We start from the raw sequence: 19,615 nt of genomic DNA on the forward strand, positions 1-19,615 counted from the left end.
TGAGGTCAGGAGTTTGAGACCAGCCTGACCAACATGGCGAAACCACATCTCTACTAAAAATACAAGTTAGCTGGGCGTGGTGGTGGGGTTCTGAAATTAAAGCTACTCAGAAGGCTGAGGCAGGAGAATTGCTTGAACCCGGGAGGCAGAGGTTGCAGTGAGCCAAGATTGCGCCACTGCACTCCAGCTTGAGACTCTGTCCCAAAAATAAATAAATAAATAAAAAACCTTACGGTTTTTTATTCCTGAGTACTATTTAAGTTAGGCGACTATAAAATGCACATATTTGTGAAGCATACATTTCTGTTTTACAACTTTTATTTTTTATTATTCCTGTTATCTAAAAGGATCTTGAATCATGTTTTGGATTTTGTTTTCTTCTTTGCTACTTCTCCTCTTGCTTACTGACAAAACTTTAAAAACTCTATCTCGACCATAAGAACTGTTTTAAGTTAGTGTCCTCAAAGACTTATCATTACCAAGATTGTGACTAAGGTAGTGGCAAAGGAACTTATCTGCCCATATAAGAATACATTTTTCATTATTAAAATAAATAATCTCGTTGGTATGTGGCTTCTTGTTTGAATATGTAACACTGGGACTTTTCATACTCATATTCTGTTCTTCTTGGAAAATGGGAAAAGTACCTGTCCCTCTGCAGGTAGTCTGAGCCATATGAATGTGGGCAGAAGTGATGTGTGCCAGTTTCAGGCAGGATCACTTATTTGCTGGCATAAGACACTGCAAGAACTCTCTTTCCATCATAACAACAGAAAGCACATGTCAATATGATGGTGTCAGGAGTACTGAGCCAACTCATGGAGGACAGCTGCCCTGGAATACTGTCTGATATATAAACTTTTGCCATGATAGGCCACTGCAATTTTGTGTCATTTGTTAGAGCAGCATAATCTAGCCTATCCAGGCTGATACAGTTAAGCGAGTTCTGTATTAGCAGTGTCCAGGTCTGGATGATAAATTATATATCTCTCTCCATATAATTTATATAGATATACATATATATTATATATATAATATCTCTATATAAGATATACAGATATAATATATATAAATTATAATTTTAATAGATAAATTATATATAGGGATATATAAGTAATTTTTAATGACAAAAATTATAACTACATAATTTATATAGATATAAATATATTATAGATTATAAATTATATCTCTATATATGATATATAGATATTATATATACAATTTTTATATATAAATTATATGCAGAGAGAGATATATATATATAATTTATCATCCAAACCTGGACGCTTCTGAGAGTGACATGGGACATCATTAGTAATTCCATCGGGATAACAGTTATAAACTGGGACTGACTTGAGCAAACCAGGCTGTGTGGTCATCTGAAGTATGAGGCAAGCAAAAGTAGAGGTGTTGAGAACACCTGACCACCAGACAGCAGCTTTCTAAGAATATTTTCTGATGACATGTTGGAATGTCATTAAACAACCACAAGAGATTGTTTAAGTTTTAGATCATAAGGTAATATAGCCTAGTCAAAGAGAATAGCTCAGTTTAGAAAATCTGGTAAGCCAAGTATATTCTAATTATTTAAATTTTTTTCTATAATAAATTAATTTTGACTTTGAGCTCATAGTTTTTGAAACAAACGAGAAATTTTTCTTTGAGTTATACTCTCAGGTCTCCTATCTACAGGATGATTAAAATATTCTGGAATCTCACATATGGTCAAATCACTGAGGAGGCTCTGTGGGTCATAAGCCATTGGTTGTGAGATGCTTGTTGTCCTAGCTGGGATGGACCCTTCAGTTCTGGAAGTTCTGCAGATTCGATTGTATATGTGGGGCATGAGGAAATGAGACAAAGGTGGAAACCCCAAGTGGAAAACTCCTGCCTCGCTATGTGTAGCATGCATCCATTTCCCCTGAGGTTTTGCCACCTGCTATGATGGTGTTTGGTAAACAGATTTTGGCTTGTTTTACTGCTCAATGGATCCATATTCCTCTTTTCCATTTATAGTGTGGGGAGGAAATTGGGGTCATTGCTGTACAAGAAAAGTCTGCTTTTTGCCCTGCCAAAAACTTCATTACGTCACCAAGACAAGGAGTCGCACAATTGGCTATCTGCTAAAATACATTAGGGGAAAAGAAAAAGGTGTAAAATAAAAATACAGTTGCCCCTCAGTATCCGTAGGGCATTGGTTCCAGGACTTCCCACCCCTGGATACCAAAATTTGGATGCTCAAATCCCTGATATAAAATAGGGTAGTATTTGCACATAACCTATACACATCCTCCCGTATATGATAAATAATGTCTAGATTACTAATAATATCTAATACAACGTAAATGTTATATAAAGTCTTCCTTTCCTGTTTACCTTGTCTGGTGCTTTTTTTTTCTTTTTCTTTTTTTTGCGGGGGGGATGGAGTGTCACTCTGTCGCCCAGGCTGGAGTGCAGTGGTGCAATCTTGGCTCACTGCAAGCTTCGCCTCCCAGGTTCACGCCATTCTCCTGCCTCAGTCTCTCGAGTAGCTGGGACTACAGGCACCCACCACCACGCCCAGCTAATTTTTTGTATTACTAGTAGAGACGGGGGTGGGGATTTCGCCGTGTTAGCTAGTATGGTCTCGATCTCCTGACCTCGTGATCTGCCTGCCTTGGCCTCCCAAAGTGCCGGGATTACAGGTGTGAGCCATCATGCCCAGCCATCTGGTGCTTTTTTTCTTTGATATTCTTGAACTTAAACAGTAGCTAAAGCCAGGCACGATGGCTGACACTAGTAATCCTAGCACTTTGAGAGGCTGAGGCAAGAGGATCACTTGAGGCCAGGAGTTCGAGACCAGCCTGGGCAACATTATGAGACTTCCATTTCTACTAAGAATTTAAAAATTAGCTCCATGATGTGGCACATGCATGTAGTTTCAGCTGCTTAGGAGGCAGAGGCAGGAGGATTGCTTAAACCCAGGAGTTCAAGACTGTAGTGAGCTACGATCACATCGCTGCATTCCAGCCTGGGCAACAGAGTGAGACTGTCTCCAAAAAATACAACAACAGAAAAACGGTAGCTAGGAACAAAAACCGTAAGCTAATTCATGCACTGGCATTAATGGTCTATTAACATATATTTTGTGAAAATTAACCATTTCTTGGTTTATTAAAGTCTTGCCTGATATATAAGTATATAAAAAATATGACTGAAGCTTTTGTCTCTGGTAGGAAATTCAGCATGTATTGTTTAGGGAATAATGACCAAACAAAAGTCTACACGTTTAGTACAGATGCAACCATCCATTTCTGGTGGGAATATTTTCCATCTGTGGTTGGTTGACTCTATGGTGTGGAACCCATGGATACGGAAGGCCAACTATATAAACTAATATGTCGGAGATGTATCTCATTTTTCAACCTTTTAATTAGAAACCGAGGGAAGCTAAGAACACAAAAAGTCCTCCTGCCTAAAACAACCTAGCTATAGCTTACTCCTGAGGCCTCAAATTCCCTATAAGTAATAGAACATCATTATTTAATTCCTTTGTAAAAATTGTAGATTGAGTTTTTAAGAACTGTTTAAATAAAAATATTCCCAGAGGGAAATAAAGCTGATTTCATATATTAAGTATCTTGTCATTAACTTTATCACATGGTCTTTTTAACATGGTTCCAGCTGAGTCCTGGGTCCAGCAGGACACATTGCAGACAAGGAGAAGAAAGGTGGGGTCAAAGGACAGCACTGATGGAGAAGGCATGGATGACACCACAGAGGGGGCACCCGCACAGCTGCAGGCCGCTTGAGGGCATTGCTTACTGAGGTTACGGAAAAGAAAGGAGGGAGGATAGCTGCAATACATGCTGCTCATGTTACACACTGATTTATAGCTAGTCCTGGCAGCAGGGGCAGTGGAAGCAGTGTAATCCAACCACCTGTGTTTTTGAGACTACAATTATCACTTAGCCATGACCTTCAAGTTGGGTAACACTGAACACTTTTCCAGGGACTTTGGTGTGGATCACTCTCTGTAAATATCTCCTTGAAGGAACATATAATTGGAATAAATTTTGACGTATTTTTGCTAAAAAAAAAAAAAAAAAAAAAAAAAAAAAAAGAGTTCATTATCTAGGCTAGCTTTTGTTTTAGGATTTTTCATTTCAAAGTCTCTGTTCTGCCCTAATAACGAATTTGTTGTCACAGCTCCTATTTTTACTATTATTTTTAGCAAACTATTCTATTTAGTGGAATTAAAAAAAAAAAGATCAGTTGGTTCTAGTCAACTCTTCATAATTGCTGTGTTCATTAACCTAGAGCCAAGAAGAATCCACACGTATGAATTATCATTTCAGTGCCTGGACTTACTACTGTGGTTCAGTATCTGACCAAGAAAGATAGGTATACTGCCCAAAGCCTTCTTCATTTTCATTTCAGAATTCAAATGTCATACTTAAAAAAACACATACATACATATAATATGTACACACACACATAAACACAGTAACTTCATTTATACTATGAATCACTAAAGCAGACTCTCAAACGGTTTTACCTAACTACAGTAATAGTTATATACAGCATAATTTTTAGTTCTAATATAAGGTACTTGAGTCAGCTACATTTACATAAAAGTGAACACTTAAGTTTTGGCTCCTTGCTGCCTGTTGCATCCAATCTAATGACCACCAAAATCTGGCTGCAGTCTATCTTTCTAGGCTTAGCTCCTATTATCCTTTTTGCATTCTATGTTCTAGCTAAATCAGATTAATCTCTGCTCTTTGAAAACAAATGATCTATGTAAGCGTTATTCTTTTATATTCCATGTCCCTAAAATAACTGTTCTCTTTATCTCCATAATTCAAAAATTCTATTCAAATTTCAAAGCTTCATTCAAATTTGACCACGGCCATGGAACACTACTATGGAGCAACAGTATTTAATTTGTACCCTTACTATTATGTCAAGGGTCACTTTCCTCCTTCTATTATTTGAATGTAAGTTTATTAAGACAGGAGCTATATCATATATTATTGCAATATCCTCAGCATCTATCATAGAGTCAGAAAATGTTTATTAAACTTTAACAGATTCTTTAATAGATTCTTTAAAAAATATTAAATTTTACATATACATTAAAAAGATGTTTATCCACAGTTTTGGTGCACTTAGTTTACAAGCAGAAGTTTTCCTTCTTCTCCACTCCATGATTCTGTTTTTTAAGAAGCAGAATTTTTAATAAAGATATCTATATATATTAAGCACCATATGAGAGTAATTTTAACTTGTGAGTTAAAGTCACTTTTTGTTTACTGTGGACAATAAATTATAAATACTTATTTTTCTAAAAGGAATTCATTTTATTGATAACTTACATTTCCTTTTATTGGAAGATTATGCTAGCATTGAAATCTATGTAATTGAGGGATTATATGTGCAATTTAAAATAAAATTATGCTTTCCCAAAGTCATTTAATCCTATTATTTGTCAAGTGAATATTTCAGAAATTACTGACCTTTTTAATACTGAAAATGAAATCTGCCTGTGCAGACTACATCCAATTAGAAACTAACTCCTGGGCTCAAGTAATCCTCCCATCTCAGCTTCTGGAATGGCTGGGACTACAGGCATGCATCACCACACTCAGGTAATTTTTAAATTTTTTGTAGAGATGAGGTCTCACTACGTTGCTCAGGCTGATCTTGAAATCTTGCAACTTCTGAACTCAAATGATTCTCCCACCTCTGCTTCCTATAGGGCTGGGACTATAGTGGTGAGCCACTGTGCCTGGCCAACAATTCTCTTTAAGAGAAAATACTTCTGTTTTTGCTTTTTTTTTTTTTTTTTGCAGGGGGAGGGGGATGGTGAGGTGGGGGAGGTGATTAATTTAACTGTACTGAAAATGGTACAAGGAAATCAAACTGCAGAAAAAACGTTTCCTTATTTAGTCAGATTTTAGTTTTGGGTTTTCCACAGACATTGGAGGCCAAATTCAAGATGAGGAAATCCTTTCAGTCCTCACAGACCAGACTTGGCTCTATAAAACATAATCAAGTCCCATTATACAACCTAGTGTTAGGAAGCAACTAGAGTTTTCAAGGTAGATCTGGGCAACACGCAGACACCTCCATTTCTGAGGCTGAAGGAAACATGCGCACCAGTGCTAACTGCCACGCATATGAAAAATGTGAACTCCTAGCATGGTGAGAGTAGCTGTATGCTGAATACCATTTAGTTTAATAAGCATTTGTTTGTTGAATACCTTATGCATTCAAATAACAGAGCACTTCTGATGCAACAATGCTTCAGCCTACACAGTATTCTGAAAGGAGTCCCAAATAGCTCAATTTTACTTTGGGTATTTTCTGCTCAATAATAAAAGTGAAGCAACCTCATATGAAGAATTAAGTTATTACAGTAACTTATTGCAGTTGCCAGGACCAAACTTACTGCAACAATGTATCAAGAACTCTAGGAATAAACTGTGTGTGGGCTATCTAAATTTATCAAAGTCTAAGTAAATCTCTAAATGATTCTAGATGATAATTTAACATTTAAATTACTCATGCAACAAATGCAGAGTATCAATGTTGTAGCAGCCAGTTTATCAGGCCCTGCAGAGAAATAGTGAGCATACTGGGTATGTGCCCAACTTTCATGATTACAAATTAGTAGGAAGTCACACCCAAGAAGTGAATTACAGCCAGGTGTGGTGGCTCATGCCTGTAATCCCAACACATTGGGAGGCCGAGGTGGGTGATCACTTGAGATTGGAGTTTGAGGCCAGCCTGGCCAACATGGGGAAACCCCACCTCTACTAAAAATACAAAAATCAGCAGGGCGTGGTGGTGCGCTCCTGTGATCCTACCTACTTGGGAGGCTGAGGCAGGAGAACTGCTTGAACCCAGGAGAACTGCTTGAATTGCAACCTCCAAGCAGGTTGCAGTGAGCAGAGATCACGCCACTGCACTCCAGCCTGGGCAAAAGAGCAAAAGACTCTGTCGCCCACCTCCCCCCCCCAAAAAAATGAATTATATGTGTAAGGTATGGAGGCATAATCAGAAATGATGTGAAGGTGGAGATGGGGTGTGCCTACCACAGGAGAATTACAGAGGTGATAGAGTGCTTTACTTGCTGTTTAACTACTCACCCACAAGACTAGCATTTGGTGTTGTTTAAGAAGGTATTTACTAGTAGTCTTATTTAAAAAATGACCTGTGTTTAACTTTACAGCTGCAGAAGAGAAAAAAGGTCTAGAACCCTGAAAAATTCCCATAGCATTAGGAAGAAAGTAAAGGAAAATATGTTTTTAAAAAATGGAGAGAAAACAGGGGAAAACGCTGTAAGAGTTGTTTAATGATTTTAGCTATTTTCCTTAGATTGCCATTTGTACTTTTTTTGTTTGTTTATGGTAAGATAGTTTTCATGTGCCAAAATTTCTGCTTGGACTAACAGAAAATTCATCCTGTAAGACTGTTATATGATCCCACAACGGTTAGGAGTGCCCTGGGTCCAGGCAGAAATCCAAAGATGGAGCTAATACTTGTGACCCGCAGCTCTACTCCAGAATGCAGATGAATAGAGATTTTGAACAGTTCGGAGCTCAATGTCCACTGAATATGCACTCATACTTTAAACCTAAATAAAGTGAAGCTTTTGAGTTAAATGGCAGGGCGCCTCAGCAGCAATTTTGCTCTTGTTTTCAAGTTCTTATTTCGTGATTTGAAGCTTTTGACCTTGCTAGCAAGTTCTTTCTGAACGCTTTTGCAGATGGTTGGTTATGGTGGGGAGTAGCAACCCTAGCATAAAGACGTTCTAATTCTAACTTACCTTAGGTAATCTATAAGGGTAGCTTACGCTCACTCTCATACTTGAAAATCAAAACCGAACAGAATTCACACGATGGAAGCAAATCATGCTACAACCTACTATTAGAGACTGGAGGGAAACGCACAAAGATTAATGAACAACAAACACTTCAAAAATTACAGTATTTGGAAAAGACATGCCTTTATATACACTAAAACTAATTGAAAAAAATTAAATGCAGTTTGCTAGGAGTTTTACAAATATTAAAATGTTCACTGCTTAGGATCCTTAGCAGCAGTATTTTCCCGGCTCGCCTACCCCCATGTCTCATTTCCTCTTCTCGACTTTTTTTTTTGAGATGGAGTTTCGCTCTCGTCGCCCAGGCTGGAGTGCAATGGTGCCATCTCAGCACTGCAACCTCCGACTCCCGGGTTCAAGCGATTCTCCTGCCTCAGCCTCCCGAGTTGCTGGGACTACAGGCGCAGGGCACCACACCCGGCTAATTCTTGTATTTTTAGTAGAGACGGGGTTTCACCATGTAGGCCAGGCTGGTCTCTAACTGCTGACCTCAGGTGATCCGCCTGTCTCGGCCTCCCAAAGTGCTGGGATGACAGGCGTGAGCCACTCCACCCGGCCCTCTTCTCGACTTTCTATCCCTCCTCCTCAACACCCTTTCCTTCTTGAAATGGGCTTTGGGGTGGTTAACCAAGCCCAGGGAAATTTGCGTGGCCCAGCATCTTCCGTCCGCTGCAGGAGGAGCACACGCCCCCGCCCCCGGTCAGCAAGACGCGAGAAAGCGGCCAAGCCAGGCGTCCGGGAGCTGAGGCCGGAGAGCGCCTGACAGGCAGGGCGGGGCCCAGGCAGCGGGAGTGCTTACGACGGGCGCTGGGGGGAACTTCTGGACGCCAAGGGGCCACTATAAAGCGGCAGTCTTGAGCCTTCGCTCTTCACCTAAACCAGTGAGCGCCCTTCGCAAAGCCTCTGTGGAGATAACCATTGGGGGTTCGCCTCCAAACCCAGGAATGCACCTCAAAAATGCTCCCACACCGTAAGACCTTGTCCTTTAATGCAAATGGCACTGTGCGGAGAGCCCGGACAATCCGTAACCCTGAGACCACTGAAAGCCGGCACCCCAGCGCCGGTGCGCGAACGTGGAGATGGGGGTGGGGAGGAGAGGTGGAGGCCATGCTCTCGCGTGATCTCCCCTAACCGCCGTCGTCGTCTGGCCTGTCAAGGCCTCGCGTTGTTTGGGCTTGGGGGCGGAGCGAGCCCTGAAGGGGGCGGGTCCAGATGGGGGCGTCTCCCGGCCTTGTTGACTTTGGCGTCCGCGGGGAGCTGCCCCCGTGCCCGTGGCTCTCTGCGCATGCCCGGACCCCGGCGGCTCCGGAGTCTGGGAAGCTCTGGCTGCTCCAGTCGCGGGTCCGGGCCCCGCCTCTCCCCTCGGTGGTGGCGTCCGTGTTATTATTGTGGTGGTGGCGGCGTCTGGCTGCTGCGGACCCCGCCGAGTCCTAGCGCCTGGCCTGCGCGCCGCTGCCCGCGCCACAGGTAACGCCGCCGCCAGTGGGGGCTCGTAGTCGTGGGGTGTGCGGGTCCCGCGTGCTGGGGCCGGGCGGGCGACTGGGATGCTCTTGGAGGCCAGAGAGCCAGGGGGATGGCAGCCGAGAGTCAGGGGCAGGGGGACTTAAGGGCGGGCAGGTCGGGGGCCGGGAAACTGAGGCGCTGCGGGGCAGGTTGGGGGAAGGACGGGCCGGGGGCGGAGGACTCGGGAGGTCGGGGAGTCGAAAGGGGCCCAGCGAAGCCTGGAGGTCGGGAGCCGGGGTTCCTGGGGCCGGGGAGGTCGGGGGTCCGAGGGAGGCCGGGGCGCGGCATCCTCGGCCCGTCCTTCGGCTCTGACCTGGGCTTGGGGACCGGAGTCCCGAGGCTGGCGTCTTGAGATGCCCGCGGGCCCCTTAGGGCCGTTTTGGATCCGCCCAGTGACTTCTGTTGTTTTGGTTTTGGAGGAAGAGAATCCAGTCTACGTAGGCTCGGGGAAGCCTCGGGGGCTGGGAGGGGACTGAGAGGTTATAGCAGGCGCCCAGGGCTCTTTTTGTGGATTTGAGCGTCTACTACCGTTCAGGGGAAGTGCAGTGCCCGCGTTTTGCTTGGGGAATTTCAGACACCGGCGTGGAGAGGACCCACGGGCAGAACCCGAGGGAGTAATTTTGCAAATCCAAGATTTTTTGGAACTTCTATAATTTTGTTTTCGTGTGTCCTCTTTTTAGAATCGAGAAACCAGAGCTATATTTTTAACATTACAAATCAGAAGAATTTGCTACGGAGGAAAAAAAGTATGCTTTTAGCAGTGTTTTTCCCCTATTTATTTATTTTTTTAATTACAAAAGTACTGCGTGCTCCTTGAGAAAAAAATGAAGCAGCCAAACAATGAGGAAACCTGCCCTCTCTCGCGCCCTTCCTCCCATATTTCTCTTTCTTACTTCCCAGGGTAGCCAGTCTCCAAGTGTGGTGGGTAGTTAGTTATTCAGGATTTTTTTTTCTGTGCATTTAATGAGTGTGCTTTAGAAACAAGTCTGGGATCATATATAGTACAGTATATCGTTTTATTAGCCAACAGTGCATCATGGATATTTCTCCATTTTATTACACACCTCATTTTTAAAAACATTATTACTGTGTATTAGAGAATCCAATCTACGTAGGCTCGGGGAAGCCTTTTTATTGTTAAACATGGTCGCCAAGTTTTCAGTAATCAGTAGCTTTGAAAAGGGCTACAAGCCAATATTTTGAAACAATGTGGCAAAACTTTCAGAATGTCTGAGGCCAGACATTACTTTCATATTAAGCAGATTGAGTAATATGTTTACGTATTGCTTAATGGTAGTTTCTATGAGGCTAGATGACTCCATAAAACATAAAACATAAAGTTGTTGAATTAGTTTACTTTTTGTTTTTTATTATTTTTTTCTAAGTAAATTTTAATTCCATATGGTCAGTTGAACACTTGTAATTCCTTTAACATGAAGTAGCTAATATGTGAAGGAAAGGTAAGGTAGGAAAGGTAGAAAGCTAGTGGCCCTAGCCTTAGACAAGAAAAAAGAAAGCAACAGGGATTAAATATTTTGGTTAAGTAAGCCATAGGGAGTAAACTGGAAGTGGAAGGGTGATACTACACTGCCTACTCTTAAGTAAGACAGAAAGCTAGGAAATTCCCATTGCATACTGTATTTCTGTGTGCAGAAGAGCTGGAGGCTTTGTTGATTTAATCACTAGCTTGTATTTATTAAAAATGTACTGTGTGTTCATCTTGGTGCTAGCTTCCAGGGAAAGAAAAACTGAGGAAGATAATCACGAACAACGTCTGGTTCTAAACATGCATAGCCTGAAATTTTAAGCCAAATTGTGTAGTATTTTATTATTTGGAAACTGTGCTTGAGAGGAATAAAAAATATCCATGACATTTTAGTTATTTTTGGTAATAATATGCTCATATATTTCTCATAACAAATAAGTGACATTCTTCTCATTGTATAGAGTGATAAACAGAGGCTTTGAGAAAAAGAACTGCTCAAGATCCCATTGCTTTTTTTTTTTTTTTTTTTTTCTTTTGGTAATAGTGCGTGTTTATATTCAGGAGTGCTTAATCCAAGAACCTGTGTTTTTTGCTCTTGTTTTACCTCGTATGAATGAAAAATTGTTTCCCTCATGGTTTTTTCTGCTTTCTTTGAAATGTTCCTTACAGAATAACTACATGAATATAATCACATGCATTTAAAATAGTCTAGAGAATATAGTGTGAAACTATAATGGTATTTTTTTAGATGAGGTTTCTGGTGGCATATTACTAAAATTTTAAACTCCTTGATCTTAAGCTGTTAACCAAGAAGATGGGGGTTTGTGTTACTTTAGACACTGCTAGGTGCCATGGTAAATTGGGATATTATTGTAAATTGTAGCTCTCACAGCTGCATGTTCCTTACAAACTCGGAAGGATAGTCTCATATCAGTAAACATTTTTATGAACGTAGTTGAACTTTTTTGTAAACTAATGTGCTGGAAAGAATACCAAAAGGGCCCTAAAAAAGTCTAAAAAGATTAAAATTTACTTATATAATATTACTGGTATTTTAAAATACTTGGTAGTCCCTTAAAATGCATAATGAGAGACAGTAGGGTGTCATAATATGGTTTATTAATCTTTTTTCATTTTCCACTAGATGTGGCAACTACGTAGTTGGAAGAAATGTGGCGGCCGGGGGCAGTGGCTTACGCCTGTAATCCTAGCACTTTGGGAGGCTGAGGCAGGTGGATTACCTGAGGTCAGGAGTTCGAGTCCAGCTTGGCCAACATGGCGAAACCCCGTCTCTACTAAAAATACAAAAATTAGCCGAGCATGGTGGTGGGCACCTGTAATCCCAGCTACTTGGGAGGCTGAGGCAGGAGAGTCGCTTGAACCTGGAAATCAGAGGTTGCAGTGAGCCACAATTGCTCCACTTCACTCCAGCCTGGGCAAAAGAGTGAGACTCTTGTCTCAAAAAAAAAAAAAAAAAAAAAAGAAGTGAGACAAATACTAAAATTAGTAAAGTATGGTCAGTTGTAATCTGTATTTGAGAAGAAACCAAAAATATAGGAAAAGCTTTGACATTTTACTGGCAATTGTTCAGGATGATAATTGGATTCATACCTAAATGGTGTATCTGCCATTGATTATCTCTCAGTCAACTTAACATTGGATGTTGGATGTGAGTGGGTTTTATAGTTAGGTGACAGAAATATTTCAGCCCCCTAAAGACGCTTTTAGAATATGGTAAGATTTTTTCAGCTGTTGAAGTGGGGAGGGATTGGGAATCAAACACTATGTGTATGTATACTCTCAGAAATTAATGAGAGATACTGCTTATGGGAAGACATAGCATATTTTCCAGTTTAACCTGAAAATCCTTTTTGGAACATATATGCATGGGTAGCCAGAAATAAATCAGCTTTATGTTTCAGGTATGATTTCTAGAGCTTAAAATATTCTTGGAGTTTAAAAACTAATTTGCATAAAACACTTCTGTGTTTTCTACTGAGCACTCTTCAGTAACTTGAAGGCTCTTAAAAACCTTTTATAATAATCATGTTATCAATTGAAGTCAGTTCAGTTTATAATCTAAAGTTACAATGAGCATTGAAAGAGCTGTGGAATGTGAAATGCTGTGAAGGTCTGTCTTGGTGACTTTCACAAATTGGCACCTTCAACTCTCCCTTCTTGGGGCCTTTGTGTGTTTTTCTCTCTCACTTCCTGAAGTATAGATAGTTGTTGCCTTTAGGTGTTACCTTAGGTTTAGTTCTTTTCCTTTTTAGAGTTTGTTCTCTTCTTTGGCAGTCCTACACGGATCCGTGTTTTCAACTGCTCATTCCCCTCACCCTCTTTGCTCAGGCTTCCAATTCTGTATCATCAGTCTTATTTTCATTCGTAAGCTTCAGATTTGCCAATGTTGTTCTCCCCCATCAACTTAGTAGCTGTCATTTTGTAATCTGGAATCAGTAGATTCAGAATTAAACTTTTTTTGCAAGCCTGATTCTTCTTGGCTTGTTTATATTAATGACCTTTGCATTTTCTAGTCATCTAGACTCAAAATCATAGGTCATCCTTGGTTCTTCTCTCTCTCCTTTTCTTAGAATTTTTTCTTTTTGTCATCTTACTGCATTGTGGTTCCTGATTTCTTCTATCTTTCTTCAATTCTTCCAGCAGCCATATACACAGCAAGAGACATTAATCACTAGATTTGTCATTCATTGTGAATACTGCTTATTAATTGTCCTAAATGTAGTCCTGATCATGTTCCCTGCCTGATGACAAGCAAACAAAACAAACCCACTTGGGTGTTTATGTCAGTCAGTGTGCTGAATCCTTTGTTCTCATGTGGTCGTTATAATTTATATTATCCCCATTCTACAGGTGAAGAAATTGGAACTTCATGATCCTGAAGGAGTTGTTAGTAGGTAGAAGAGCTGGGATTTGAATCCCAACCATGTCTTCTTGCAAGTCTGTGTTCTTGACCACTATGCCTCTGCTGAGTGGCTCCTGATCCACTCTGGAAGAAAGCCCGAGTTCCTCAGTGTTGCCTTTCAAAACTGCATTATTTGACTTCAGTACCCCTTTCAAAACTTACTTCTTGTTTTAGTTTAAAATATTAAGTTATATTCTTTCTGTCCCAGCAGCTGTTGCAAAAAAGATGTAAACTTCAGTTTTACTTTACTTTTTTGGTTTCTCATGCATTTCCATTTCTTGGAAGTTTTTTCTTTCTCCCATCTCTGCCTTTAGGAGTCCTCCATGTAAAAGTCTAGTTTATACAGCATACACCGTATTTCCCTGGAGCCCCCACCTCCCAGTCTGTGTAGTATAGTAGTAAAATCTCCTGCACATGCATACAGCTGTTTAACCTATGATGATACTTTGTACTCTAAATTTGTTTTGAGTACTCTAACAGTTGTAATTGGATTATATAAGATGCTTGAAGCACAAACTATGTCTTACGGTTCCTTGTGTCTTCCAATGGGTGCTCAGGAAGTATGGGTAAATAAGTATGAAAATGATCACTGGTAAACTACGCTTTTCATTGGTATTTAAGCAGTATATTTGATTTTAGTTTCTCTCTCTGTGTCACACACACTAGCTTGTTTGAGTTTTTAATTGTGTGTGTCCATAACAGAACTGAATTTCTTGTTGTAGGCTATCATGAATTCTTTGTTTTCTGATTGTAAGGTAATTATGTTGTTTATTTAAGACATCAGTTTTGTCTTTCCATGTACACATATCCTTTCTTGGTACTGTATATAAATTTTTTTTAAAAATTAGTGATTTAGCATTTGAATGATTTTCCATGCTGTTGAGTCAGACAAGGTTTCTAATGAGCTGCAGTATTCTCATAAACTCTCTGATCTTACAGTTTCTTTAAGCTTACGTAGATGTGAAAGATGGAGTACAACTCTGTCTATACTTTAGTATTGTTTTCTTCCTTTTGGGGATAGCAGAAGCTCCAGCTGTACAATCAGCTGAAATGCCCTCACACAGATTATACATAATTCTTACATTGCTGAAGAGTTCATATGAAATTTCAGACTTTCTTAAAATAATCTATCGATGTTAATGGTTATCATGCAGAAGTTACAGTTTTTTCTTATATCTGCCATTGTGCCCTGTATGGTTTATAGTTTAGCTAACTAATAAGAATTAATTCTTGCTTCATAAAGTAAAAATATAATTCTGTTAAGAATTTTGAATGTAGGATACCTTGGTGATGGGAAAAGATGTTTTCTTTTTGGAATGTTAAAATGCATGCTCATAAAGGAATGAGACTGATTCTCAAACTAATCCATTTGTAGTCTGCCTGCCCTTAGCTTTATAAAATATTAAAGTAATCATAAATACTTCTTTGAAGATACAAGTTGTGAGCTTAAAATAATTCACTGACTTTAAAAATAGTTAATATATCACATGTTGCAAATTTTAAGTGATATAAAAAATATATAAACTGAAAATGTGTCTTCCTCAGCCTCCCGTTTTCCCCCCTGGGAAGTAGTCACTTATCTCTGGAATGATATAATGGAAACTTATTCTTTTATTTGTATGTACAAGGAAATATAAGTAAATTTATTTTTCTTTCCACTTACATAAAGATGAGGTACACTGCTGTTTTTTCACTTGGATTTTCACATGGCAATATATCTCTATGAGGAGATAAAGAACTACTTCATTCTTAAAAAAAATTTCAGCCTCAGAGTATATTATATATAGCTACAGCTATAGATTGTATTTCAATTATAATTGATTTAACTATATTCCCTACTAATGAGCATTTAGTTTCTAACTATTACAACCGTTGTGACCACACTTTGAAGGAAGAAAAGTAAAAAGTAGGTGGTCTTTCCTTGTAGGGGAAAATAAAGTTTGAAAGCTGAAATGGGCTTTTTGGTTCCTTTTCTGACCTGATGATTAGTGTGTAAGTGAATGCAGAGAACTATGGGGTTATGTGAAGACATTTGCTAGAATCCATAGTTGACAATCGAGTTGGAAGAGTTGGGATGGTAGTGGTGATGGGTAGCAGCTGCCATGACCAATGATCCACTCTGGGCAAGGGTCAGCCCTGCATGTGTTAGCAGTTCAGTGTTTAGAAATGGTACGTGGTATCTGGAGTTTGGTGTCTGGATCTATGGCCTATGCTAGTATATTTAACATAGGAAACCTATTCAGGGGATGAATTTAGATCCCTTTGTGTCATCTAGAAGGAAATGTTGTGGCCTACAATATTTTATGTGGTCATTAATCTTTTTATTGAAAAATTATTGTATATTCAGAAATAAGATTTAAATTACTAAATTAAATGAAGTTAAACAAGCAGGCCCCCATCATCTGTGTCTGCTCCTCATGGTTTGCTGGGGTAATGGTTTTTTAACAGTTTGGTATGAATGCTTTCAGACTTATGTATAAGCAGAAACAGTATACTCGTGCATATTAAAAATGTCAGTCAGAATTCTGTTGAATAACAAGTACATGGAATGAATGGTAAAAGTCAGAATCTTTAACAGGAGAAGAAGGTGATGGTGGGATACCAGATAATTATATAGTGAATGTTCTTTGATTCCTTTAGATCCAAGGGGGCTGTAAATACACACTGTTATTGTGTAAACTGTACTACGTATTTAGCCTCTGTAGCTAGTTTATCAGGTTATTTCTACAGATCATTTAAGATTTCTCAAGCTATATATATATATGTGTGTGTGTGTGTGTGTGTGTATATATATTTTTTTTAACTAGTGGCATATAATTTACTGAATAATGATATATTCTCTTTATTTTCCAGGCATTCTATGCTAAATTTGGGATTTGAGTGTTTTTGTTTTCTTTTTTTTTTGAGACAGAGTCTTTCTGTGTCGCCCAGCCTGGAGTGCAGTAGTGCGATCTCGGCTCACTGCATCTTCCACCTCCTGACCTCGAGCAATCCAACCTCAACCTCCCCAGTAGCTGGGATTACAGGCATGTGCCACGATGCCTGGCTAATTGTTTTTTTCTTTCATTTTTTGTAGAGATAGGTGTCTCAGTATGTTGCCCAGGCTTGTCTCAAACTCGTGGGCTGAAGCCATCCTCCTGCCTTGTCCTCCCAAAGTGGATTAGAGGAGTAAGCCACCTTGCCTGGCCTCATGTCATTTATTTTTAGGGTGGTATGTGTATGCTGCCTAGGTTCATATGGTTTAGATTTATTTTTAACAGTGGTTCGTTTGCACTGACCCATTTCTGAGCTTCTGTGATTCTCTTTGGTCAATTAATTATACTTTCCTAGATACTGTGAACATAATAAGTAAAAGCTCATGTATTTGATTTTGCTTTTTTCCCTGTATAACAGCAGTAGAAATTTATTGTGGAAAGACTAGAAAATATGGATGAAGAAAAGAAGAAACAGGTTAACGGGGATGTTATCACCTAAGGCTTGTATAGTTTTTAATTCTGAGGGACCTCTGTATTAATGAAAACACCACTAGAAATGTCCAGCTTTGTAAGTCTTGCTGCCATATAATCCTATGGCAGATGTATTTGGTGATAGAAGTATAGAAAATGTGAGTGCTTGCATTTTCTCTGACCTGGATGCATCTGTGCTAGGAAGTGGAGCTTTAAGTAACCAAGGTTGTGGTAAGGCCTTGACTTAACGTTATTAGGGGATTTCTACATTTATACAGCCAAGCACATGGGTGTTTAGCTATTGGTTATGGGAGCCACAGGTGTGCTGGTGGGTGGATCAGTCAGTGCTTCTCTGTTGCTGCTACTGCGTAAGTAGTGCAGAGGTTTTGTTCTGATTATGTATCATTATATCTTTGTAGTCCATATTTAAAATACTGGGTCTTGAGTAGAAGGAACTATTTAGAAATGTCATAGCTCAAAAAGCAAATGCAAAACAGTCTTTGTTTTAGAAGGATGGTTTATCCCTGTTACTCCTGTAAGTCTCGGTGTTCTAAATTTTCATGTTTTCATTGTAGTCTCTTGGTGGCTAGAGTGGATTTTAAATTTTCTGGTCAGTCTTCATACTCAGCTGGATAAGAACAAATTTTGGAATATGCAAAGGCAGTCTCTCTAATTTTAGTTTCAAGGAAAAGCCTAGCAGTGATCTATACTGATTTACCATGCATTGTAAATCCCATTGTGAAAGAATTATTTTAAATACATCTAAACCATTTTAATAGGCTTGACTTTTCCCTGTAAATAGAGTAATTTGAACCTTTATTCTTTTATGAACCAGAGAAATTAGAAATAGATGTAGACATTTCTACAATGATCTATATAAATATCTGTGAATTATAACCATTCATGCAGTTGATTTGGCTTTAAAGAAAAGGGAGGTAATCACCATGGACTTAAAGTAGTTTAATTACCTCATTATTTATGACAAAAAGGCTTTATATAAGCTTTTTTTTTCTTTTTTTGTTAAGGACTTGTTCGGTTATCACTGTTTAGTAATCACTGGTTTTATTGTATCTAGGCAGCACAATAAAATTAATTCACTTCACACTAATATATTTTTGTGTGTACACACACACACACACACACACACACACACACACACATACTTACATATGGCCATCTGTGGTGCACAGCTCAGGAGACACTATTAACATAGAATCTAATATAAATGGCATTCCCTGTACTGCTTCAGGAAAACTGACACTTTCTGTGGGAATAGTGCTTCCTGGCATTGTGTAGTCAGCATGAGACCCTGTTAAATTTGATACTTTTCACATTTTCACATTTTCGTATAACTGCATCTTGTCAAAGAGGTAGGAAAGTATTGTTATTCCCATTTTATAGATGGATGAACTGACTCAGAGTGACTTCAGTTTCCTCAATCTGCTTTATTTTCTGTAAAATGATGATATCAGACTCAGCAATCAACAGTGTTGAGGGACACAGGGTTTGGTGTCAGGTAGATCTAGAACTCAACCTTAGTTTTGCCTCCTAGTAGCTGTAAAAGCTTAAGGAAGTTATTTAATCCCATTCCTTCGTTTCCCATCCCTAAAAATAATGCTGTTACATGAAATTTTATGAAGACTTAAATGAGTTAATATACTTAAAACACCTCAAAGCTTTATGCTGTAAGTGCTCAAGTAATGATAGTTGCATTAATAATCAATAATAAAGGTTATATTATTTTGTGAGTCATATACTACTTTTCAGAGATTATGAGATCAGTTAACACTTGATAGAAAGTGACAGACCTAACCTAGAAGCAATACCTATTTTAAGTAGAGGCCAAACTTGGACTGATAACCTCATGCTCTCTTACCAATATTGTAGTCAGTGAGTGAGGAGTTAACAATAACAACAAAAGGCCTCGGAATAGCAAGGAGAATGTGTCCTATATAGTCAGGGACGGACTGTGGAGTCACATTAGATCCAACATAGTTGTACGTAAAATAAAGCAGATTTGAATCATCTAGTCACACAAAAAAAGAAACGAGAAGTTACTGCAGTGAGAGAGCAAAGCAGTTCCAGATGGTGGAATGCTTTTACTGTGTGTGTTGGTCTCTGAGGTGCTCCTAACATACCATTATCATAATATTCCTCATAATGACCCTGAGCCACTACGAAATGGTTGAATTATGCTGGATAATTTGCTAAGACTGTAGAACTAATACACTATATAAAGACTTTCATTACTTTGTTTTTAATCTTTGCAACTTAAAGGAGTATTTTTCAGTTACCAGTAACGTTAATTTGTTTTACTGGGTGCTAGATAAAAATTACTAAATTTGAATATGCACATTATTTCATTTGATTCTTAAAACTAAAGTAGG

At 39.2% G+C, this 19,615-nt stretch overlaps 1 protein-coding gene across 5 annotated transcripts in view; it reads left to right on the plus strand.

The window, feature by feature from the left end:
• Nucleotides 1-9,155: 9,155 nt before the first annotated feature.
• Nucleotides 9,156-19,615, plus strand: part of PCMTD1 (protein-L-isoaspartate (D-aspartate) O-methyltransferase domain containing 1) — an 84,113-nt gene continuing 73,653 nt past the window's right edge. For 3 of the 5 annotated variants that reach the window (XR_009214745.1, XR_009214746.1, XM_032759802.2), the window contains exon 1: nt 9,206-9,337. Coding sequence is in view for 1 of the 5 variants with exons in the window: in XM_058443700.1 (XP_058299683.1) it covers nt 9,156-9,337 (182 nt within the window). In the remaining 4 variants the exon portion in view is untranslated. Of the gene's footprint in view, nt 9,338-19,615 lie in introns of all 5 variants that reach the window. The other 2 variants (XM_058443700.1, XM_032759805.2) reach the window with 2 other exon arrangements.

Source organism: Hylobates moloch, unplaced genomic scaffold, assembly GCF_009828535.3.
Source record: "Hylobates moloch isolate HMO894 unplaced genomic scaffold, HMol_V3 SCAFFOLD_9, whole genome shotgun sequence".
NCBI lineage: Eukaryota > Metazoa > Chordata > Mammalia > Primates > Hylobatidae > Hylobates > Hylobates moloch.